The following is a 25,608-nucleotide window of genomic DNA, read 5'->3' as shown; positions in this document are numbered from 1 at the left end:
CTTATACATTGGAAGAGAAAAATTATTCTCTTCCTGGGCTCAAAGTTGCATATAATATGCAGAAATTAAACTTTGGTTTAATTGAAATTTGGTTGCAATTTGAGGCTTTATAGTTTCCTTGGGCCACCTATTGTATTCTTTTTAATGAAGCATTGAAGGATGGCAGCATTAAAAAAAATACTAATTTAGCTCTGTTCTCTGGTTGTTTCAAGCAACAAAACACTTCTTTTTGTCCATTAAAACATCATTCTCCAGGAAATAGAAGTAACCCCAAAACGCTCATGATTGTCCTTAATAATGATTATATGCCTATCTATTATTAGCTTGTCTACCTTCTAGAATATATTTCAATTTTATTTTTTAATAAGAGCTTCATTGAGATATAATTTACATACCATAAAATTCATCCCTTTAAAGTATACAATTAAGTGGCTTTAGTATATTCTCAGAGTTGTGCAATCATCATCAAAAATTTCAGAACATTTTCATCACCCCAGAAAGACACCATGCATCCATAGGAGTCATTCCCCATCTCCCCATCCCCTGGAAACCACTAATCTACTTTCTATCTCTATGGATATGTCTGCCTATCCTGGATATTTCATATAAATAAAATCATACAACACCTAGCTTTTTGTGGCTGGCTTTTTAAACTTACCACGTTTTCAAGGTTCACCCTTGAAAGGTTCCTGTTATAGCAACAGTACTTCATCCCTATTTCTGGCTCAATGATATTCTATCGTATGTATATACCATGTTTTATTTAGCCATCCACCTGTTGGTGGTCATTTGGGTTGTTTCCCCTTTGGCCTATTGTGAATAATATTCCTAGGAACATTTGTGTACATATTTTTGTGTGAACATATGTTTTCGATTCTCTTGGGTATCCATTTACAAATGGAATTGCTGTGTCATCCAGTAAATCAATATTTAACATTTTGAGGAAATGACAAACTGTTTTCCAAAATGGCTACAGCATCTTATATTCTCACCAGCATACATGAGATTTCAATTTCTCCACATCTTCATTAACACGTATTGTTGTCTGTCTTTCTTATTTTAACCATCCTACTGTAGGTCGAGGGTAACCCATTTTGTTTTTTTTTTTATTTCCCTAATGGAGAATGATATTGAGCATCTTTTCATGTGCTTATTGGCTATTTGGATGTCTTCTTTGGATAAATGTTTATTCAAATCCCTTGCCCATTTTAAAATTGGTTTATTTTCTCTTTTACTATTTTAAGAGTTCTGTATATATACTGGATACAAGTCTCTGAGCAGATACAGGATTCGTGAATATTTTCTCCCATTCTGTAGGTTGTCTTTTTACTTTCTTGATGGTATCTTTTCTTGCACAAAATTTTTAATTTTGTTGAAGTCCAATTTATTTATTTATTTTTTTGCTTGCACTTTCCATGTTGTATTTTAAAAAGCATTGCCAAATACAAGGTCATGAAATATTTACCTCTATGCTTTCTTTTAAGAGTTTTATAGTTTTAGCTATTACATTTAAGTCTGTATTCCATTTTGAGTTAATTTTTTTAATATGGTGTGAGGTAGGGGTCCAACTTCATTCTTTTACAAGTCGATATCCAGTTGACTGAACACCATTTGTTGAAAAGACCTCTTCCCTCATTGAGTTGTCCTGGCTCCTTTGTCAAAAATCAATTAACCATAATGTGAAAGTTTATTTCTGGACTCTCAGTTCTATTCCACTGATTCGTATGTTGCTTCTTATGGCAATATTACACTGTCTTGATTAGTGTAAGGTTGTAGTAAGTTTTGAAATCAGGAAGTACAAGTTCTCCAATTTTGTTATTTTTATCAAGATTATTATTATTATTATTATTATTATTATTATTTTTTAAACATAGTAACTAATTTATTTATTTATTTGTGGCTGTGTTGGGTCTTCGTTTCTGTGCGAGGGCTTTCTCTAGTTGCGGCTAGCGGGGGCCACTCTTCATCGCGATGCGCGGGCCTCTCACTATCGCGGCCTCTCTTGTTGCGGAGCACAGGCTCCAGACGCGCAGGCTCAGTAGTTGAGGCGCACGGGCTTAGTTGCTCCGTGGCATGTGGGATCTTCCCAGACCAGGGCTTGAACCCGTGTCCCCTGCATTGGCAGGCAGATTCTCAACCAATGCGCCACCAGGGAAGCCCTATCAAGATTATTTTGACTCTCTCAATTCTTTGCATTTCTGCTTGAATTTTAGTATCAGCTTGCAAAATTTTTAGAAAACACCAAGTTGGAATTTTGATAGGTATTGTGTTGAATCTGTAGATTCATTTGATTATTATTGCCATCTTAACAATATTAAGTCTTCTGATCAATGATCATGGGATTTCTTTGCATTTATTTAGATCTTCTTTGGTTTTTTCCAACAATGTTTTGTATCTTATCATGTGCAAGACTTGCACTTACTTTGCCAAATTTCTTCCTAAGTATTGTTTTTTTGTGATGCTACTGTACGTGGAATTGTTTTTTAAATTTTACTTTCAGGTTACTCATTAAGAATGCATAGAAAAACAACTTATTTTTGTATATTGGTCTTTTATTCTGCAACCTTGCTGGACTTATTTATTAATTCTAATAATTTTCTTGTGGATTCCTTAGGATTTTCTGTACACAAGATTATGTCATTCACAATGACATTACTTCTTCTTTTTCAATCTGGATCCCTTGTATTTTGTTTTCTTGCCTGATTATCCAGGCTAGAACCTCCATTACAGTGTTGAATAAAAGTGGTAAGAACAGAATTCTTGTCTTGTTCATAATCTCAGAGGGCAAACTTTCATTTTTTCCAATAAGTATGACATTACCTCTTAGTTTTCACAGATGACATTTATCAGGTTGAAGATGTTCCCTTGTATTCCTAGTTCGTTGGACGATTTTTATCATCAAGTTGTCAGGTTATCTTACTGCATCTATTGAGATGATCATGCGCTTTTTGGTCTTTTTTCTATTATGTGGTGTATTATACTGAATGATTTTTGTATATTGAACCAACCTTGCATTCCTGGGTTAAATATGGCTTGGTCTTAGTGTATAATGCTTTTAATATGTTGCTGGATTCCAATCTGCTAGTATTTTGTTGACAGTTTTTGTGTCCATATTCATAAGTAATATTTGTGTAGTTTGTATTTATTGTGATGTATTTGTCTAGTTTTGGTATACTGGCCTTGAAGAATGTTTTGAAAAGTATTCCCTCCTCATCTGTTTTTTGGAAGAGTTTGTGAAGGATTGGTGTTAATTATTCTTTAAACATTTTATAGAATTCACCAGTGAAGCCATCTGCACCTGGGATTTTCTTTGTGGGAAGTTTTGATTACTAATTCAGTTGTTTACTTGTTATAGGTCTATTCAGATTTTCCATTTATTCTTGAGTCAGTTTCAGTACTTTATGTCTTTCTAGGAGTTTGCCATTTCATCTTGGTTATCTAGTTTGTTGATATTAATTATTCACAGTGTTTTCTTATAATTCTTTTATTTCTGTAGTCAATAGTAGTGCCCCCTCTTTCATTATCGATTTTAGTAAATTGTTTTCTGTCTCTCTCTTTTTCTTGATTAGTATAGCTAAAGGTTTGTCAATTTTGTTGTTCTTTTCAATGAACCAACTTTTGGTTTCATTGATTTTTTCTATTGTTTTACTATTCTATTTTTCATTCATTTTTTGCTCTAATCTTCATTATTTTCTTCCTTCTGCTTGCTTTGATACTAATTTCTTTCTTTTCTTTTTTTTCTTGATTGCATGGGGTCTTGGTTGCTGCGCACGGGCTCTAGAGAGCAGGCTCAGTAGTTGTGGTACATGGGCTTAGTTGCTCCATGGCATATGGGATCTTCCTGGACCAGGGCTCGAACCCGTGTCCCCTGCATTGGCAGGTGGATTCTTAATCACTGCGCCGCCAGGGAAGCCCTAATTTCTTTTTAAATTAAATTTTATTTTGACAAAAAAAGTTTTAAGTATTATATAATAGGAAAAGGCTCATAATAAAAAGGAAGACTTTCCTTCTCTACTCCTCCTGGTAGCACTCCCAGAGTAAGTCATTGTAATCATTTTTTGCTGCTCCTTCTGGTATTCGTATCTATATTTTAAAATATTATACTTAAATCAAGTTACTGCACATTGTGGTAGATGAAGATATACATCTTTTACATCATTACCCCCCAAACACACAACTTTATCCCCCACATCCTCTCAGTATATCACATAGTTCATAAAATCAGTCATCAGTGTTTCAATCAATAATTATATAAATATTATTCACTGCAGAACCAAGTGGTATATTATAATTTTTTTTCTTTCTTGAACAACTTTTCATTTTTCCTGGATTAATGATTTTTTCTCTTTCTTAATTTACTCTGTCATTTTTTCTGGAGCACTTTCTCAATTTCTTCCTGAGAAAGTATACATGGGAGGTACAATGTTTGATTCCTTATTTGTGATGACAGATTGGCTAGAAATAGAATTGCAGATTAAAAGTAATATTCTCTGAAAATTTTGAAAGCTTCTAGTGCTGTAATTGCATGAAAATGGTGCAATTCTTTTCTTATTTTGAAAGTTCTTTTATTTCCTTTTTCTGGAAGCTTTCAGGATCCTCTCTTTAGCCTTGTTGGTTTTCAATTTCTTGATAATTTGTATAAAGTAAAGGAAGTAGGTGGCAGTCCAATTCTTCATGCCAGACGTTTCTCTCCATCTTCCTCTTTTCAGCCCCCTATATTATACCTTATGTCTAAATTCCAGACACTCTCTGATACAATATTTCTAGAGAATAAGACTCAGATTTATTAAATTTTCCTCAAATTAATTCCTTTTCACCCACATAAATGCTCAACTGACAAGTCTGTATTCTCAGACTGCCATAGGAATTATTCCCTGTAATTATCTGAATCAACTGATATTTAACAACTAGAAATAAGCATAATCTGTGGATTTGAAATTTTCACTGTGCATTTCCTCTTCATGATTATAATTATGGCTAATAAAAGCATTGTCTATTTATGATCAAGTCAGAAATCATGAGAATACATTATTCCCAAGTCCCTGATTAGTCTATCCATGTAATTGAGTTTAGTGTGGAAATTATTTAGTGTGGAAAATTGTCAAAGGCTTTCACATCAATGGAACTGTATAGATATTTCAGAAAATAACTCTGATATATGTTCAAAACACAATATAGAAAAGGTTCCATAATAAATAGGTTGATCAAAGATTATTCAATAAAATATGCAAAGACATTTTTAAATAAATGAAAAAAAAATTTAAATCCCCACTGAATGGCCGTATACTAAAATAAATTCCAGATGAGTAGAAAGAATTCCCAAAAGAAAATGGATGCAAGCATCTATTTAACTGAGTTTAGAATGGGAAAGAGCTTCTAAGCATGAAAACGCTGGAAAAAATTAGATGGCAATAGATTGAAAGATTTGATTACACAAAATTTTTAAACTTTTAAAAATAAAAAATTATAAAGACAGTAAAAGACTAACTATAAACTGCATTAAAAGTATTGGCAACAAATATAGCATGGAATTAATAGCCTTAACATTTAAAGAGCTCTTGTAAATCAATTAGAAAAACATTAAAACCCAGAGAAGGGACTTCCCTGGCAGTCCAGTGGGTAAGAATCCACGCTTCCATTGCAGGTGGTGCAGGTTCGATCCCTGGTCAGGGAACTAAAATTCCACATGCCATGCGGCACGGCCAAAAAATTAAACAAAACAAAACAAAACCCATAGCAAAATTGGCAAGGACGTGAATATATAATTCCCGAAGCTGAAAAATGTAACCAACAAACATGCAAAGTATCCTCACTCATAATCAGTGGGATGAAAATTAAAAGTAGCATGGCACCTTTGAAATGAAAACTGATAGACTGATAATGCTCATTGCCACCAGAGGTATTGTGGGATGGGTGCTCTCTAGGACGCTGAGGGGGACATGTACCTTTTCTTAAATGCTATTTGGAATTATGGCTTTCATGTTTATGCCCTTGATTTAGTTTTCCCTGTCTTGGAAATCCATCTTAAAATGCAAGATATGCTAAAAATGTCAAACTCAGAGAAACAGTAGAATGGTGGTTATGAGGGGTTTGGGGAGTAGGGGAAATGGGGAAATATTTGTCAAGGTATACAAACTTCCAGTTACAAAATTAACAAGTTCTGGGGGTCTTTGTACAGCATGGCAATTATAGCTAACAATACTGTATCATATACTTGAATGTTGCCAAGAGAGTGGATCTTAAATGTCCTCACCATAAAAAAGAAATGATAATTATGGACAAGATGGATGTGTTAGCTAATGCGCTAATGGTAATCATTTTGTGATATATAAATGTATCAAATTAATACCTTTTACATTCTTAAACTTATACAATGTTACATGTCAATTATATCTCAGTAAAATGGGAGGTAAAAATAAAAGATATGATCAAAGGTTATTTATTTTATTATTTAAAATATTAAAGAACAGAAACAAAATTCCAACAATAGTATAATAAATAAATTATGATATAGCCATACAGTGGAATATTATTTAGCCTATCAAAATCTTGTTCTAAGAATATTTAATGACATAGGAACTATTTATAATAAATATTAAGTATAGAGGAATAGAAACCTACTTTTTAGGCAAGTAATTTTCTAAAAATCTTTATATTCATAAACTAATTTTTAAAACTAGAAGAGTATATATAGTTTACTGAAATGTTAATAGTGATTATCTCTCCTAGGCATGAATATGAGTAATTTTATTTTCACATTAATACTTTCCTGTATTTTAAAATTTTCATAATATACAGAAATTATTTTTAGAACAGAAAAAAATACTAAATACTGTTGCCTATGATAGAGGCTTGCTTTATAACTTGTTTCCTCCAAAGTAACCATTGTATGTAATTTGGCAGGATTTTACAAGAATATCAGTATTATATCAATACACCAATATTGTTCTAATTCATTATGATTAATTAACTAGGTTAGAAATCCTGTGCTTCATTAGAGCTTTCATCAGCTTTCTCACAGCCATAAAACATTTTAGAGTTTACAGCCCTTTTTCTTTGGAGGATAAGGGGGTGACTTTTCCTATGGGATATATGTTTCGTAATTCTTTTTCAATTTTGTGCCAGTATTTTCCAAAATGACAGAACATCATCATCATAATTCCTCACATTTTTTACAGTCTTTTCATGGAGTTGATGTCTTCTGATTTTCACCACAACCCTGAACAAGAAGTAGTGCAAGTTTTTAAGTCCTCTCTCAAAAAATAAACATTCGTCTAGGGTCAACATAAACCATTGAGCTGTGGTGCCAATCCACATCTTCTGATTCCAGATCTACTGTTTGAACTTTAGAAATTATCCAGTCCAGTCAGTTTATTTCATAGGTTAAAAGAATGAGACACACAGAAGCTAAGTGATACGGCCTAATTCATGGAGATAATGAGCGCCAGACCTAGAACAATCTCCTTTTCTGTATCTGCAACTAGTACTCTTCCTATCTGTCCCCTCGGAGATGAGACCTAAATACTTAGCATGAATGTTTCAACAAATATACAGACTCCTTAATTCACTATCCAGTGGATAACATAATTTTTACTAAGGTTTTCTTAGAATTGGTTTACTATTTTACCAGTTTAGTCCTTGCATTGCCTAAGGATGCCTCTGAAGCAAGTTGACACAGGCTTACTTAGTTAAAAGGTGTTTAAAGCAGCAAAGCCACTCACACACTTTTCTTTGATGAGTTTTAGGGATTTTAAAAGGTGGTATGAAAAGCATTTTTGTTTTGAAGTTAGAAGGCATTTCTGGATTACAAGTGATTTAAGAATACTCTGGAAGATGTTACATCATGAAAACATGTTGCAATAGTAAAACCAATACATTAGCTTATTTACTTTTATTGCTCTTGCTGTTAACTGATTTCTGGGATAAATCTTGCTTATAATAATGTTTATCTTGACGATCTATTATTATCACCTAACCATCTTTCTCAAAGTGTTTCTTATGCAATAATTTATGGTTACTTATTAAAGCGTTTAACATTGTATAGTAATCATAATGCAAACTAATCATTCATGTATTCCATGAACATTTACTGCATGGCTACTATATGTCAAACACTGAACACAATATAAAAAAAAGAAATAGACAAAAATTCCTGTGCCTAGTGTACACGTAGCCTACTATAGAAGACACAATTCAAATTAACTCAAAAGATATTTGCTGAGCACCTATCATATGTCAACAGGGCCAGACTAAGAAATGTGAGCACCTAAATCAGGCTGTTACCTTAGCACCTCATCAAATTCATAATACTTAAGGGTTTGTGAATAATTATTTAGTGGAGGCAGACAGAACATGATCTTTTTATTAACAACAGTTGTACATCTTTTCTTGTTGTACTTGTGGTTTTCTGAACCAGGACAATTCTTGATAAAACTCAAGCTATTTAGAATTTAGACAATAAAAAGTCCTTCATTTTGGTGTACAGCACTCCTCCATTCAGTTTTAGAAAAGTGGCATGTGAGTTGGGAGCTTTGGAAGATGTTTGGCACCTGGGTATAATCCTTCTTGCTACATGAATCAGTCCTATCAGCCTTCCCTTACTTTAAAATTCTGTGATCAATCCTGAGAAGTTTGGCATCTCTGCTTCTTTTAATAGTTGTTGAGAGCAATCCTTTTGCGCACTGACAAAACAAAACATAGTTTTACCTGCTCAGAGGTTATCTTCCCTCCCTAAATCCACTTTGCTGTTGATTTACAAAGCAAACAAAGGATAAAACTCTGCCAGTGATAAATGTTTGCTTCTCTTTAGTGTTATATATCCTGCAACTATCAGTGCTTTTTCACCAAAATGATTATTCTTTATTTCAATGCAGTATCACATAGCAGTGTTATTGAAAGTACTTTAAGTGAAAATCAGGGTTTCAATTACATTTGGTTGAGTGCATACAACACCATAGATGAACATAACTGCCAGATGAACATAGACCATCTATGTTTTGCCAAATTTCCACATATGCAGGCAGTGGTGGTCACATCACAACCCACATCTGGGAAGCTGATGAATTTCTTCTGATGTGTATAGTAAGATGCTCCCAGATATCAGAAACATAAAATTGTGGTGGAAAAGTTATCAAAAGGAGGAAAGGAGTTAGGATTTTAGGCCTGGGCTCATGTCCAAACTATCTCAATTCAAACTCCTAAGTTTATCAGTTGGGTTTTCATTCCTGAAATCTCTTTTCACACACTAAAAATATCAAAATTGTGTATAGAAATAAAATACAAATGCATACCTTTAAAAATACTATGTATAAAAACAAAGCATCTAAAATCTATATTGTAAATATCCTTTAGGAGAATTTTTTGTCATGGTCTAAATCTAATGTTAGTTGTAGAGAAAATGGCTTTTTTCTTGTAAGCCCAGACTTTTTTTTCCTTTTTCTTTTTCCCTTTTCTTGTTTTTCCTTTCTTTTCCTTTTCCTTTCTCTTTCTTTTCTTTCCCCCCCTTCTTCCTTCCTTTCTTTTTTTTTTCCCCCAAGGAACTTCAAACTACATTTAAAGTTGGAATTCACTCTTTGGAGAATTCCCATTATTGATTCAATATGCAGAATGCTTCTGAAAGTCTTTGAATGATAGATGTTGGATAAGGAAGATCATTCATGGAATCTTTTTTAGTTGTGCCTTGCTCACTTTTTAGTGGAAGTTAAACTCCTATTATATACAACAATCTTCCTTTTCAATGGTTTCCTGTTAAATTTTCTGGAAAAATATTTCATTCTTATATATCAGTGCTAGTACTCCATCCCAGAAATCTGACTATAGACCAACTACTTCTCTGCTTGAATAGATAAAAGCATCCTTTGTTGCGCTGAAAGATCCTTATTTAATGTTTTAATTAAGCATGTTGTTAAAATTTCAAAGACAGACAATGCCTTTGACAAAATTCTTGCCAGGTTCAGAGATATGTGGATTCATAGCATCTTATCATATACTCAGGCAATCAATTCCTTTGTAATCTGATTAATTTTCCATAGTATTAACCTTTCACTGTGGATTGTAGGGGCTTAGCCTTGGTGGATTTGGAAGGCATCAACGTTGATTTTGTGTTAGTTAAGGTTGTTAGGCAGTCATGAATACGAGTTTGCTACTTACCATGTTGTTTCAATTTATGATAAGAATGACTGTGAAAAGAGAGGGCTGGGCTGCAAGTCAGATCACCTTAAATTAGGAAGCTTCTATGTCAGAACAAGGAAACAGGCTGTGCTATCCTTGGAGAAGGTGTCTAATGCTACCTGGGAGATCTAAGAAGGTTTTGTAAGGGAAAGAGATTCCTGGATAAATTTTAGAGGATGAATAAAAGATTTTTGGCAAGAGACTTCGACGCACAGGGGACAGGACATAAAAAATTTGGCGGGCATGAAATATATTGTGCATTCTGGAACCCGTGAAGACTACTCTGTGGCTCAACTGCAGGGTGCAGTGGGAGGTGAGGCTGGATACACAGGCAGGGACCAGAACCTGAAGAACCTTTTAGGCCATTCTAAGGAATTTGACGGACTCCTTTAAGTGTTGAAGAGCTGCAGAAGGATTTCTAGCAATTTTAGAAAGAAAACTGGCACAGTGTGAAAGCTGCATTGGCATGGGGGTGAATCTGGAGGGAGATTCCAATCAAGAGAGTGTTGCAGCTTATCAGATGAGAAATTATTAAGTCCTGAATTAAAACATGGCTGTGGAGATGGAGAAAAAGGGTACATTGGAGAGTAAATAAATAAAATTGACAGAATTTGCTGATGAATGAGGAGGTAAGTCTGTGACTCACTTTTTTGACTTGAATGACTAGGATAAAGTTTACATTTTTACATGAGTTAGGGGATATAGCTGCAGTAGTTATATTATATACATGCAAAACCCATTTATACACACACACATATATTAAATTGCACATTAAAATAAAAATATAACTGTTAAAAAAACAAGCTCTCATGAGCTGATGCAAGCTTGCTGTAGCACACCATTACCTGTGACCTGTGCCACATGATTTTGGGAAGCACTCCTCTCGATAGAGGCTGCAGCTAGCATGTGTTTGTGTGTGTGTGTGTGTGTGTGTGTGTGTGTGTGTACATGCTCATATGTGCTCACTTAATCTTGAATCATGGAATCATAGAGGTTTAGAACTTATAGGAACTTTGAAGATCATCTGTTACTATTTTTTTAAACAAATCAGGAAATTAATCAGGAGAGGTTAAGTTACCTCCCAAAGTAATAGAACTAGCTGGTTTTATTTTGATTAACACGCTACATCTTAATTTGAGTAGTTAGCTCTGCTGAGTCTCTTGAAAGGGATTAACCATCATGGTTGTCATTAACCATTAAGTTACTAGCACTATTTGAATTATTTTATTTATATGTTCTTTGTTTTACTGATGAAAATTATACCTTGATCAGAAAATAGCATAAATTCATGTATTTGGTGACTTTTAAGAATATGGAGACTGTGATTATTGGATAAGCACATAAAAACATTAAGGCTGAAATTTGTGTTTGGAGGGAGAGAAAGTATTTATACATTTGACAGAAGGAAAATGCTACGACTTAGGAATAAAAGATGTAATTATAAAAACAAAGAGCCCAGTAAAGCTTTGAAAAGCAAAAGCATTATGAAAACATCCACAATTTTTTATCATTTTGCAATGGCCTTGACATGGTTTAAGGTGAGAGTTTAATATAAAAATAATTTCTCCCTGAAGTTATTCATTACTCCTTTTTACATGTTTTAAATAATTTGGTATTTTTTTCTTGTTTTAATAACGGTCAAGCTAAATCCTCAACCTAATTAGAAGGTACAGTAATTTGCTGATGAAAAGGGGTCAAGAATCTTTGTAAGTGAATTGATTCCTTTGAAGATCAAATTGACCAAACTTGGACTGCCTCTCTCTTTTCCCATGTTCCACATATTTATTGATATTTCCTGGAGGGTAGTTGGCACAGGCACGCTGATATTACACTAGATTAACGTCACGTTGCTGACAGATGAATGCCCTTACAATTGTCAATGGACGAGACACAGTAACATATCAGACCTCACTGGTAAATCAGGGAGAAAAGTGGGAAAGTAACCCACCACTGGAGATGTAAAGCACATCGTCCTAGGTTTAAAAATGATTCTTTAGGTTAATCTGTGAGCAAATTGATTGATGAAGTAACGAAACAGTACACTTGGGTAGGCATTGTAGCAACTACATTTAAACCCCTTTTTAGTCCTGTTTTGGATGGCGATATTGCACAATAGAAGCAAATTGTGAGCTGAAAAAATATAGTTTTGATTCCCTTATATGTTCAAATCATTATGACAGGTGCCTTGTGGGAGATAATTTTAATTATTCCTACTGTTCCAGAAGCTTGAAATCTGTTTAGGTAGAGAGACTGTAAGTACCAGAAGAGTGAATATTATTGTCTTTAAATAATAACTGTTATTATTAACCCTATCCTCATATAGAGAATCTGAAGCCTCAAGTGAATAAAGAAGTACGAAGACAGATAGCTTGTTAGCAGCAGCTCACTGTGGTTACGCACTGGTCTTTCTGATTCCAGAGACTGTGAGCTTCAGCTTTGTGCCTCATTACAATACATACTTATTGTTAAATGGCTTGGGCAGACAGTTGCTCTAGGAGTTCAGTAAAAACTAGAATATGGCGTGTTCTTTTAAATTCAGGCTATTTCAAGCTCTGAATATGGTGATCATAATGAACTTTCTTCATTTGGCAGAATCTATGGAGCTTTTCAAATGATAGATCATAACAGCCCCCCTAACTTTTAAAATTACTTATTTAATAGGGATTCTTGTTGGCAAACTTGCTCTAGAAACCTATGCATCTCCCAAGAAGATAAGTACTTATTAGAAGCTTATTTAAGAAATTTGGTCTACTCCCCAGGACAGTGAACAATGAGGATAGCTTCTGAACTCTTCTGAAAAATTACTGGTAATTATGGAAAATTAAGTACAAGTAGTACCAACATAGTTATTAGCACCACAAATTTGATAGACCTCCTCCTAAAAGAGAGCTATAAATTACATAATATAATTCTGAAAACAAATAAGGCCTGTCACCATATACCATAGCTGTATCTTATTATAACAAAAGAAAAATATATTATGGGTTAAAAATTGGAGGACATGACCTCTAGGGACTTTTGACTCTGAGTTACTGTGACTTTAGCAATTTTTGAATAGATAAATATATTTTTATGTTTATATTTAAATGTATATATTTATGTTTATATATCTATATTTTAACTATATATTTACATATTATATTTAAATATATATTTGTATAAATATATATTTCTGTAGAATATTTGAAGTAAGTACTGTGCATCTGTAAGTAAACCACCATGAATTATTTCATAGCTCTAAATGTGTTCAAAGTAGACTTGCCATTATTGACATGTCACACCCTGGGGCATTTAGAGCAGATACATTCATGGGTAAAAGCAATGGTACTTATGTTCTTGGTGGTCACCTGGGCTTCTGTTCTTTCTTCCCTCAAAGATAAGGTGTGTGTGTGTGTGTGTGTGTGTGTCCTGTGTATCCTTCCAGGGCTTCCACATTGATGTTGATGAGGTTAGCATCCAGCGCTCTTATGTTTGGTGGGGAAAAGGAGCGATACAAGGGATCTGGGGGCTGATGGAGGAAATGTGATAGAGTTGAAAGGGAACTGCAGTGAGCTGACTAGAAGCCCAAGGACTCAGAACAGTGTAGGAGAAGCGATCAAGAGAAATGTACTGAAAAGTTGGAGTCGAGAGCACAGTCTCAAGGAGGCATGAATTTAAAGATCAGGCCTGGAAAGCAGGCTCTCCCTCTGAAAAGACATCACAAGCTACCATCCCATCTTTGAACCAGATCAATGACAATTTAATGTTAACAGTTAAAAGCGAGGACTCTGCGCTCACACTGCTTGGGTTTGAATCCTGGCCTAGCACCAGTTACATGACATTAGGCAAGTCAAACAATAGATCTATGTCCCAGGAAAATGAGGATAATAGTATCTACCTAGTAGGGTTGTTGTCAAGATTAATTGAGTTAATTTATGTAGAGCCCTTACAACAGTGCCTAGCAGGGGGTCAATTTCAATTCATAATAGGTGTTATAATAGTAATAACCATATATGCATGGTTTATATATATACATGACATATATATATATATATATATATATATATATATATGCCTTATATATACCTCTACCAGTCATATTATTATGATTATTACTACTTTTATTTTTCCCAAGCAGAAGACTTCAGATAATGACATTGAGCACATAGTATGCTTCTCAATCCAGTTTCGAACTGCTGAGCCCTTTCTTCAAACAACATTAAATACTTAGAACAAGTATTAGAACCAGGTGCTCTGGTTGAATTAATGGTGCCTGAAGCATTCCCTGCTGCCCATCCCTCTGACTCCCATGGAGACCCCTGGGCACCACTATGGAGCGCATTTTGAAAACTGCTGATGTGGTGGGAAGAATCCAAGGCTTGGAATCAAGACCTGGAATCAGGTTCCATCTGCCATTAACAGGCTGTGTGACCTTCAGCAGGGGTTCCCTGGGCCTCCGTTTCCTGATCCATACACTGTAAAGAGTTAGACTAGTTCAATGGTTTTCAAACTCTTCCACTTCAAACTCCCAAGTGTTCCAGAGAAGTGCACCAGGACCTTTTGGGGAGTGGGTGGTGGGGAGCATGCTGGGTGAGGAGAGGGAATCAAACAGGGCTCCCCTGTTCTTATATAGGAGTTCTGTAATATTTGTTTGAAGAATGAGTACCACTGCTAAAGAAATTTTGACTAGATGATAAAAGTTTCTTCAGTTTCAGTTTTTCTCTAGTTCTCAGAAATTCACTCATTGAACCACAGTAGAAGAAGTAAGAGCATGAACGAAATTCTAAATCTGAAGAAACTGAGTAATAGGGGAAGCAGTATGGACTATTCACAAGGTCCTGTGCAGTGACTGATATATATCAGTATCTCTGATATCCAGGGAAAAAGCAAAACCTCTGTGACATGAATTTTATTTGGATACTTTGGCTTTTTTGTGTTCATGGGAGCATACATTGGCACAATGATAATAAGTTTGTGGACCAACAAGAAATATTACTGTAGGAATAGTATATACTTAAAATCTGAAGACAACTAAAATGAACAATTATTTAAACATTGTATGTTGTAGGACTTTTCTTGGTGGTTTGTGATTTCAGAAAATATATCCCTTCCAAAGTAAATGTCAAATTAAAATTATACATTTATGATTGCCATGTTGCTATCAGAAGTATATGTGAGCTCAGAAGCTCTTGACTTGATTGAGATTTGAATAATGAAATGTATTTAGGTAAATCAAGTTTCCATGTTCTCTCTGGAAATAAAATTTGTAATTGATGAGTCTGTGGGTCATGTTTATGGCTTAGATTGGCCCTAAATTCAGTCCCTCTCATATTCACCTTGCTAAAAGCAATGGAAAACCTGTAAACATATATGAATATATAGGGAGAGTGGTAGCATCTGTTTATCTGTAATTTCAAGAATGATTAATATGCAACAACAAAGGCTGATTACCCTTATAAACTTCACATATAGTGTGAGTTGAAGGCTGCCCAGTGATTTTTCTCTTCAATTATATCTCCCTCCCACCATTCAAAACTCTCACTACTGTGTCATTGTGTGTGTGTGTGTGTGTGTGTTAAAGTATAATGTTTTCAGTTTCACAGCTGAAATATGTTAGCTTGGAGGAATATCACCCATTAACACTTCATCATGGCTTAGTCTATCAGACTACTTCCAGAGACTCAGGTCCTGGGGGACTGACACTTGTAACAATTCAGTGGGGGATAGAAATCAGAAAGGTCTGCGGCATGGAGGAGGAACGTGCATCCACCTGGAGACCAGACTGGGGATGTGGGCAACCATGAGGTCCTGTTGGGCTGGACAAAGGGCAAGATGTTGACTGAGGGGTGCACATATGGAGGGGAAATGCAGAGGCCAAAAGTTGCCTTTTGTGACCTAGCCCAGTGCCTTGTACATAATCCATCTTCAGTAAATGATGGCTGAATCAAATTATTTTTGTCCTAGGCTGGTTTTGGCTAGAACTAAACTTGAGATTTAATGTTAATATATTTTAGTTATTAAAAAGATTTTGTATGGCTTATTTTCTGAAATCAAATATTTTAAAGAGGCATGATTTCCTGTTTTAAATTCATTTAAATAATACCTTTTATGCCGGAAAATAATCTTTTTTAAGGAAAAACACTTCAAATATAAAGCATAAATAATTCTTCCTTTAATAAGACAGTTCCTATTATAACCATTGAATAACACATCTGCTCCAAGGATGTTATTTTTTTCACCAGTCCATGTGCACAGCTCTGATTAGAGGAGGTAAAAGATGCACATCTCCTTCAAGTGGTGAATTAGACCCAGTGGGGAAAAGGTGTATTTTATTATGACAGACTTTGTAATTATGAAAACGCCAAATAGTCCTCTTAAAAAAAAAAAACTTTAAAAATGTAATTCTCGGTCTCAAATCTGTTACGGTGTTATGGTGACTGTTGATTTCAGAAAAAAGTGCATTAAGAGCATCTTCTTCCAGTGCTAATATCATTATTGCACCACAACACATTTTATATCAAGGTCTCCTGAAGAATAAATTTTAATAAACATCCTTGCCATACTTTTTCTTCTACCCAAGACTTGCTCACATCTGCAGTTTTCAGAATAAGCCCACAAATGTTACAGTATCTTTACAAAGTAAAACCAATCAGAAGATAATTCTCAACCCAGGTGACTTGGTTTAAGCCTTGACTCTTGTTCATTTTTATCTCTATTCAGAGGCACTTTTTTTAAAAAAAAATCATATCCACATAACATTTAAAAATGAGGTTTTAAAAAAGTTTTAAAAATACATTGTTATCACCAAACATATTACAAGATTTGTATTAACCTTTTTCTATTCATTTCCAGGGCTACAGCAACACACAAAGGCCAGATTATCTTCAAAGATGCTTTAGCCCAGCAATTGTGTGAACAAGGAGGTAAGAATCATCTTTGACTTCTTCGTATTGGTTGTGTCAAAATTATTCATGGTAGGTCCTATGTACTGAGTAAGCATTTCATGACTATTACTTGATCATGGCGCTTTAAAAATGGAATTATTGACCCCTTAATATCTCTAATAATTATTTAGTTACTACTTATTGATAAAGATCTGTAGACTTCTGAAGATACTAAGTGTGAGTGAAATAAACCAAGAGAAAATTTATATTCTTTTCATAGTTTTTTTTTCTAATGAGTTATATTTAGTTGTCCTGGAAATATAAATCTTACTAATTTTAGAATTTTACAAAAACACATCTGCGTAATTTACCACTTAAATTTCTTGTTAACTTTGTCGAAAATATTTGTTTATAGCTTTTAATATTTGAGTGTGTTATAGATGATCGTGTATGTAGTATCTATATGCTTGTTTCAACTGTGTGCACTATTAATTTCAGATGCAACATCGTTTTAGATACGTTAAGTGTACATTAAGTAGTCACATTAAGCTTTGTGACTGCCTCATACACATCCAGACTCTCACCCATGCCAAAGTCTCATAGATGCACATATGTGAATGTATGCACATGCACACGATGAAAAAATGTCATCCCATTTTCACCATTATCATAGGCATATTATCAATTTTTGTTTACAGAGTTCTATTTTGGGGGAAACTTGTTAACTTAAGAATTACATTATTGAATGTAAAGGAAATTTCTACTAATTATCTCTCTGCTAAGGAGACTCTAATGGGTTTAAGACAGAAATTAGGAAAATTATGTGGGTTTTTGAAAGGCTTAAGAAAGTACCATTTATTATTTATAGTCATATATATCACCAGTATGGCTTTATCTAAGTAATGAGACACTTGATGACCATTACTGGCAGACTTCTGATTGTTTACCTAATAACTCTTGAATCAGAAAACCCCATTCTAATTCTAGTTTCACATATATTATCAGTGTTCTTAGTTTATTTGAACAGCTTTGTATTCTGTGACTTTTGAGAATGCAAAAATGTGATACCCTTTGTGTAGGCTCAAGAAATCTACCACAATGTAAATCTTTTTCCAGACTATAAGAATGTTCGCGTTACTGAAAATATAGAACACCATATAGCAGTGAACGTTAATATCCTGAAAACCGCATAGTGTCAGGAGAAGACACGTCTAATTTTACTGACATTTATCATTGCCTAAAAGCTGATTTCTTTTAAGCCTTGAATTTTTGAGTCTCTTCTGTTGTAAATGAATTGTTGGGATTGGGTTCATTTGAAATGAAAAGAAAAAACCAAGAAAAATCAGTAGGAAAAAATTCTCAACCAGTGAGGGAAAAAAATGCCTTACATAATAGTAATGTTACACATGACCATGATTTACATGACAGTAGACTGGGATGTTATTAAAAATTCTATTCAGCCCAGGACCAGAGGAAAACATTGAGCTTTTTCAACAGCACATAATCAATTGAAATCATATCAATCCATCCAAGATAGGGTGGAAAGGATACTAACAAGAGTGATTGCTTCCTGCTGTCAGGAATAATAAGGGAAATAATTGGTGCTATAAAACATATATTTATTTTGGCCCTCTCCACTTTTAATTAAAACATTAATTATCTCCTCAAATAAAATAACATAAATTTAACATGTAATAATATCCTATGCATTGGATGAGGAATATCTAATATAAGTATTAAAGAGAGTAAAATGACAGTCTCTATATACCTACCACCGGACAATGCCTTTCAGTCACAACATACTTAGTAGGTTTGTTGATTTTAATTAAATTAAGGAATTTAAACAAAACAAATTTTGCTTGTGGAGCTTGAGGATAGCTATTATTACAAGATGATTGCTAGCTAAGCATATTAACTATTTTTTTTATTGAAGTATAGTTGATTTACTATGTTGTGTTAATTTCTGCTGTACAGCAAAGTGATTCAGTTATACATATATATATACATTCTTTTTTATATTCTTTTCCATTATGGTTTATCCCAGGATATTGAATACAGTTCCCTGTGCTATACAATAGGACTTTGTTGTTTATCCATCCTATATATAATAGTTTGCATCTAAGCATATTAAAAAAGTAAAAGAATCAGAAAACATACTAACAATGTCTTAGATGGCATGTAATCTTGATCCCCTTCCTTAAAAGACATTCAGTGAAGGATTTTATTCTGCAAACATGTATCCGGCACCTGCAAGCCCCTGTCCTAGTGCACAGTGCTAAATATGGATATAAAAGTAAAAACAGCCGTTTCCTGTTCTTGAAGGCTGGGCTGTAAATGGCAGGTCAGTGGATCACAGAGGTAGCTAGATTCGCCTGGGGTGGTTAGGAAAGACATCCTGAGGATCAAGTCCTGAAGGGTCAGCCACAGTTTAAGAAAAAAATAGGAGAGAAGATTCCATCTCTCTCATCCTTCCCATTGCTACTGACCCACCTTAGATGAGGACCCATCCCCTCCTTGGGGAATTGCTTACTAGCCTCTTCCCTAGTTTCCCTGCTCCCACTTTCTCTGTGCTCTATACAGAGCTGCTAAAATGGAAATAGGATTCTATCATTTCCCTGCTTCGAACCCTTCAATATCTCAATTGGAGGCAATAGTTTATCTTCAGAGTAGAATCCCTACTGCTAAACGAGGAAAATCCTTTACAATCTGGCCTCAGTTTTCCTCCCCTGCCTCATTTCTTGTCATCCTTTCTTTTCTCCTTAAAATTCCTGGCATGCATGTCACTTGATCACCAGTGTTCTTGGCACTCTATACCCTCCCTGTCTTCTTTGCCTGGACGACCCTTTTTCATCTTCTCGTCTGCTTCGTCTAGCTCAGGCTTTCAGACCCTGCTTTGGTTTTACCTCCTCCTGAAAAAAAAAGTCTCTGATCTCCCTTACAGTCCTCCTCGATCTGGTCTTGGCGACTCTCGTGCATGGTGACATAACTCTGAAGGCACAGTAATAATGCAAATGGAAACACCGTCAGCACTACTATGTGCCAGACTGCACCCTAAGCACTCCACAAACATGGACTCATTTAATCTTTACTGCAGCCCCCTGAAGAATGAACTATTATTATCTGCACTTGACAGATGAGGAAACAAAGGCACAGTGAGACTAACTTAAGGTCACACAGCTAGAAATTGACCAAGCTGGGACTGGATCCCAGGCAGTTTGGCCAGTAGCCCATGGTATTAACATTCATATTACATTGCCTTTCAAAGAAATCTCTTCCTTAAGCATGCATTCGTTCATCTGATAACTATTTATTGTGTGTTGTAATAAAACATTAATGCACATGCCTTGTCTGCTGTTCACTATAAGCTCCTTGAGGGTTGGGACTGTGCTGTTTCTTACTGAATCTCTAAAGCCTTCCACGATGTCCAGTGCATAGTGTGCACCCAATTAATGTTATTGAATGAATGAATAGTTGGAGTACAGTGGTTGGATTTCAACGTGTTGGCCTGAGGAAGCTGCTTTCCATCCCACAGGGCTGTCCAGCAGCCTGCTGAGTAGAGAGGCAGGTTGGAGAGACATCAGGATATAGATGCTGAGGGGGCAACGTACTCATCCAGGGAGTTCCCCGGAGAAGGGAGGAAGGGGCCCAGTGTGGAATGCTAGCCATTGCAGGGACGGAAGAGGGAACTCTGGGAGAAGGGGAAATCTTCAGAAATGGGGGTACTAGGGAAGACATTTCAACGTGGGAGAGATGTTCAAAAGGGACAGAGGCTTCCAAAAGAATGGTGAGGAGAACAAGAAAAATGCTTTAGGATTTTTCAATTAACAGGTCATTGGCAATTTATAAGTGAGGATGGTTTCGGGAGAGGCCAGACTACATGAGCATCTAAGCATATTAAAGCCTTACAGGTTGGAAAGCTCTTGCCCAGGGTTTGGAGTCAGACAGTCAAGGGAAGACAAATTGTTGTGAGTTGAGAAGTATTTAAAGTTGAGGCTTTGAAAAAATCTAAGATTAAAGGGAAGGAGAGAAAGGGCAGCCCGAGTGGAAAGCAGGTTCAAGGGAAAGATGGGTTCATTCTCTCTCTCTCTCTCTCTCTCTCTCTCTCACAAAGTATTTATAGACTTTCACTGCCTTGTAGACAAAGACCATCAGGAGCACACCTAGAGCTGAACAGATGGGATTTAGTGCTCATTCCAGAATAGGAAAAGGCACATCATTGGGAACCATGGGGTGGGTCAGTAAGTGGAAATTATAAAAGGAATCATTATGATATTTGGGCCTATATTTTGTGATTTTGGCTCAGGTTTAAGGAGGTGGGGCTTTGCTCTGGATTGGATGCTATTAGCAAGTGTGGGTATTCTATGGTTGGGGATCTCAGTAAATCTTATCCGCAGGGAGGGCAGAGCAGAGCCAGGCGAAGGCTGTCATTGATAAAGAAGCAGCAGTCACTTCTATCAGCCAGGAGAGAGGGATGCATGGTATTTTGTGAGTTGGACAGTGTTCTGGTTGTGCTTGCATTCAGATGTGATTATAGAGTGGTCCTTTGTCTGTCCTGACCCATCATGACCGCAGAGTGGCTTTGTCTGAAGCTGATGTTCTGTGAAATTGTTTCTGTTCACCGGAAGAGCACCAAGGCCCAGCTGTGAGTGCCAGACCAGCTCCTGGATGTCAGGAGCTGCTTTTCCTTTCTTGAGGCCTGAGGGGAGATTGATGCTAATAGGCAATCATTTCCTATTGGATTTAGGCTTTATGAGGACTTTTGAATCATAGGGAAGTAGGTCTGGATCCAGGCTTTGTGTGACCATACTCTCCAGAATCCCTAGCACAAAGTACAAGCTCAGTAAATGATAAAGGGAAGGCAACTTGCTGGAGCAAAATTTCATTCAAGGTCAGCCAGGAGGAAATAAAAAGACTAAGTAGATCAGTGTGGTGAGATTATGGATATTTAATCTTTTTCTTTGAACTTATCTGTATTTCCTAATTTTTTTTTTACAATAAGCTTATATTATTTGGGTTATAATATATGTTTCCCCAAAACACAACAAATATAAGGTTATACTTATGAAGAAGGAGGGGCAACTCTGCTGAAGCAGGTGGAATAAATCACTTCTAAGAACTGAAGGAAAATTCTGAATTACAACTCCCATGTCTTCTCCTGTGTGAGGTCTTGCCTGGCTCCCTTAACGTGATTGGTCTATGTTGTCATAATTATTTGTTTAAATATTCCTGTCCACCCCATCACCCTGACTTGAAGCTTCTTGAGCCCAGCAACCATGACTTAATTTTTTGTTTTTCTTAACATCTAACAATGCTTGGCATAAAACAGACACTCTCTAAATGTTTGCTGAACATCACCTTAAACATTATACATTTGAAACATCTGTCTTTCCTGAAAAAATCTTCTTTAACCCTGAACTTTTGCTGCGGAACATCATGAGGCAGTGTGGCTGTCACCAAAGCAGTGTTCTCTACACTGACCTCAGGTTGAAAAATGTATGAATCATTGCGTTAAGAAATCTGAAAACTATTCTATTCACAGATTTCCATCTAAACACTAATGAGTCCCGTGAATGCTCTTGGGACATAAATTAGGTTTGGGGATTTTATGTCTTCACCTTGAATCCTGAGGTCCTAAGTAATTATAAACACATATCCAGCTGAATTCTGCTGACAGTCGTAGTACAGACGAGGAAGCAGAGTTTTCTCATCTCCAGTCTGGTGTGGGGTAGGCAGGTGCCAGGTTGTATACTCCCAATTGTTTTGAAAGTGGAAGATGCTTAGGTTCATTCACCAGCAGTAAAGAATAAAGAAATGAATTCATTTAACATTCAGTACTCAACAAAGGATTGTTGAATGCCTGCCATGAGCCAGGCTAAGCTAGATCTTGGGACATGGTAGTGAACAGAGCAAAAACCCCTGCTTTACTGGAGCTAACATTTTAGTGGAGAGGATAGACAATTAATATGAGATATAATAAATGAGTAAATATGATACCATGTTAGAAGGTGGCAAGTGCTGTAGGGAAAAAAAAAGACCTCAAAATAGGGCAGGGTAAAATTACACAGTTGGGTAGAGGGGGGAAAGGCAGATTGCAATTTTAAATAATGTGGCAGGTAAGTCAGGCAGGCCTCAGTGAGAAGTAACATAGCAAAGACCAAGAAGGTATCTGTGGGATTGTCCAAAATGTCATTAGGTGATTTTAAAGACAGATGTGGTGGTGTTTTTTTTGTTTTTGTTTTTGCTTTTGTTTTTTTAACATCTTTATTGGAGTATAATTGCTTTACGATGGTGTGTTAGTTTCTGCTTTATAACAAAGTGAATCAGTTATACATCTACATATGTTCCCGTATCTCTTCCCCCTTGCATCTCCCTCCCTCCCACCCTCCCCATCCCACCCCTCTAGGTGGTCACAAAGCACCGAGCTGATCTCCCTGTGCTATGCAGCTGCTTCCCACTAGCTATCTATTTTACGTTTGGTGGTGTATATATGTCCATGCCACTCTCTCACTTTGTCCCAGCTTACCCTTCCCCCCTCCCCGTATCCTCAAGTCCATTCTCTAGTAGGTCTGAATCTTTATTCCCATCTTGCCCCTAGGTTCTTCATGACCATTTTTTTTTTTTTTTTTTTTTTGTGGTAGTGTTTTGTGAACTACTGTTAGAGGTGATCAAAGCAAAGGATTGAAGCAATTTCAGAATTGACTGAAAACCTGAAAGGAACTAAAAGAAGTCAGTCTTTTGCAGGAATTATTATTGTCAAACAGTCTAGAAAGAGCTGCAGACCTAATCCATATTCCTCAGAATCATGTAAACAGAGTTTCTGCTGAAAATGTTAATGAATGTGGTATGTATAGACTGAGGATGAGGAATAATATTTGAATGTATGCTCTTGATCCTAGATCTGTAGTTTCCTTATGTGTAGATTAGCAACGAAGCCAGGAAGGTTAACTTGACAAAACTGTACACCACTTACAAGTGGTAGGATTAGAATCCAAATCTCTGGCTGGACTCACAGCCCAAGGTGGGTTCCATTTTTCCAAGTAGATTCTTAAATTTAAAAAATCCAACATTAAAAAGCCTTAGGAATTACAACTTCAATAAGCAAGATCACCACTGCTGCCTTAATTCCCTGAACACCCAGGAGAGAACACACACTTCTGAGCCCTTGTAAGACAAAGGTGCCAAGTGTCAAGCTGATGTGAGTGTATCGAGCGTGGCCACTGCTGGTGCCGCAGTGTGCACAGATCACGGTGGAGGCGCGGGCAGGAGTGGGCGTATACTCATTGGCCTGTGAGCTGCTTGGCATAACCTCTTCAAACACACACATCGATTATTTAGCAAGGCCAGATGGCAGGCTTAACGACCACCAGTTATCATGCCCTGTAGTGCCTCCAAAGGGTGCATGCCATTTATAAACCATGCTGGAATTCTCTGTTGTTGGACTGATGGAAGTGGATATAACCAAAAGCAAATGTTTTATGTCGGGAGGAAAGGGGTCAGGCTTAGGTTGGAGCTGTAAACCTTGGCTGCCTTGTGCCAGGCTTAGCAGTTTTTCTGCTGTTCATCACCCTCAGAACAGTGAGAGGTAGAAAGTGTGACTGTGTTCTCCGAGGGCCGTTGAATCATGGTGGTGGATAGTGTATTTATTTCATTCAGACCCAGACTCTTAGCAATTCTTTAATCCTTTGTGTTAAGGATTGGTGAAAGTTTACTTAAACTGTGAGATGGAGGGGGAAAAAAAGTTCAGTAAGCAAGTCCATAAAGTGAATGAGGTGTTTAACCTACCTAAATTTTTCTTTAGCACATTAAGAATGCTTTTTTTTTTAACATCTTTATTGGAGTATAATTGCTTTACAATGGTGTGTTAGTTTCTGCTTTATAACAAAGTGAATCAGCTATACGTATACATATATCCCCATATCTCCTCCCTCTTGCGTCTCCCTCCCACCCTCCCTATCCCACCCCTCTAGGTGGTCACAAAGCACCGAGCTGATCTCCCTGTGCTATGTGGCTGCTTCCCACTAGCTATCTATTTTATGTTTGGTAGTGCATATATGTCCATGCCACTCCCTCACTTTGTCCCAGCTTACCCTTCCCCCTCCCCGTGTCCTCAAGTCCATGCTATATGTCTGCGTCTTTATTCCTGTCCTGCCCCTAGGTTCTTCAGAACCTTTTTTTTTTTTTTTAGATTCCATATATATGTGTTAGCATACGGTATTTGTTTTTCTGACTTCCTTCACTCTGTATGACAGACTCTAGGTCCATCCACCTCACTACAAATAACTCAATTTTGTTTCTTTTTATGGCTGAGTAATATGCCATTGTATATATGTGCCACATCTTCTTTATCCATTCATCTGTCAGTGGACACTTAGGTTGCTTCCATGTCCTGGCTATTGTAAATAGAGCTGCAATGAACATTGTGGTACATGACTCTTTTTTGAATTATGCTTTTCTCAGGGTATATGCCCAGTAGTGGGATTGCTGGGCCGTATCGTAGTTCTATTTTTAGTTTTTTAAGGAACCTCCATACTGTTCTCCATAGTGGCTGTATCAATTTACATTCCCACCAACAGTG

General features: G+C 36.2%; 1 protein-coding gene across 1 annotated transcript in view; it reads left to right on the top strand.

The window, feature by feature from the left end:
• RELN (reelin) overlaps positions 1–25,608 on the top strand; it is a 374,678-nt gene that overhangs the window by 50,862 nt on the left and 298,208 nt on the right. Inside the window, exon 2 of the mRNA XM_059934127.1 lies at positions 17,002–17,072. Within this exon, the coding sequence (XP_059790110.1) occupies positions 17,002–17,072 (71 nt within the window). The remainder of the gene's footprint in view (positions 1–17,001; positions 17,073–25,608) is intronic.

The sequence above is a fragment of the Balaenoptera ricei genome, chromosome 9, assembly GCF_028023285.1.
Source record: "Balaenoptera ricei isolate mBalRic1 chromosome 9, mBalRic1.hap2, whole genome shotgun sequence".
NCBI classification, from domain to species: Eukaryota; Metazoa; Chordata; class Mammalia; order Artiodactyla; family Balaenopteridae; genus Balaenoptera; species Balaenoptera ricei.
This window is presented reverse-complemented; position numbering and strand designations above follow the sequence as displayed.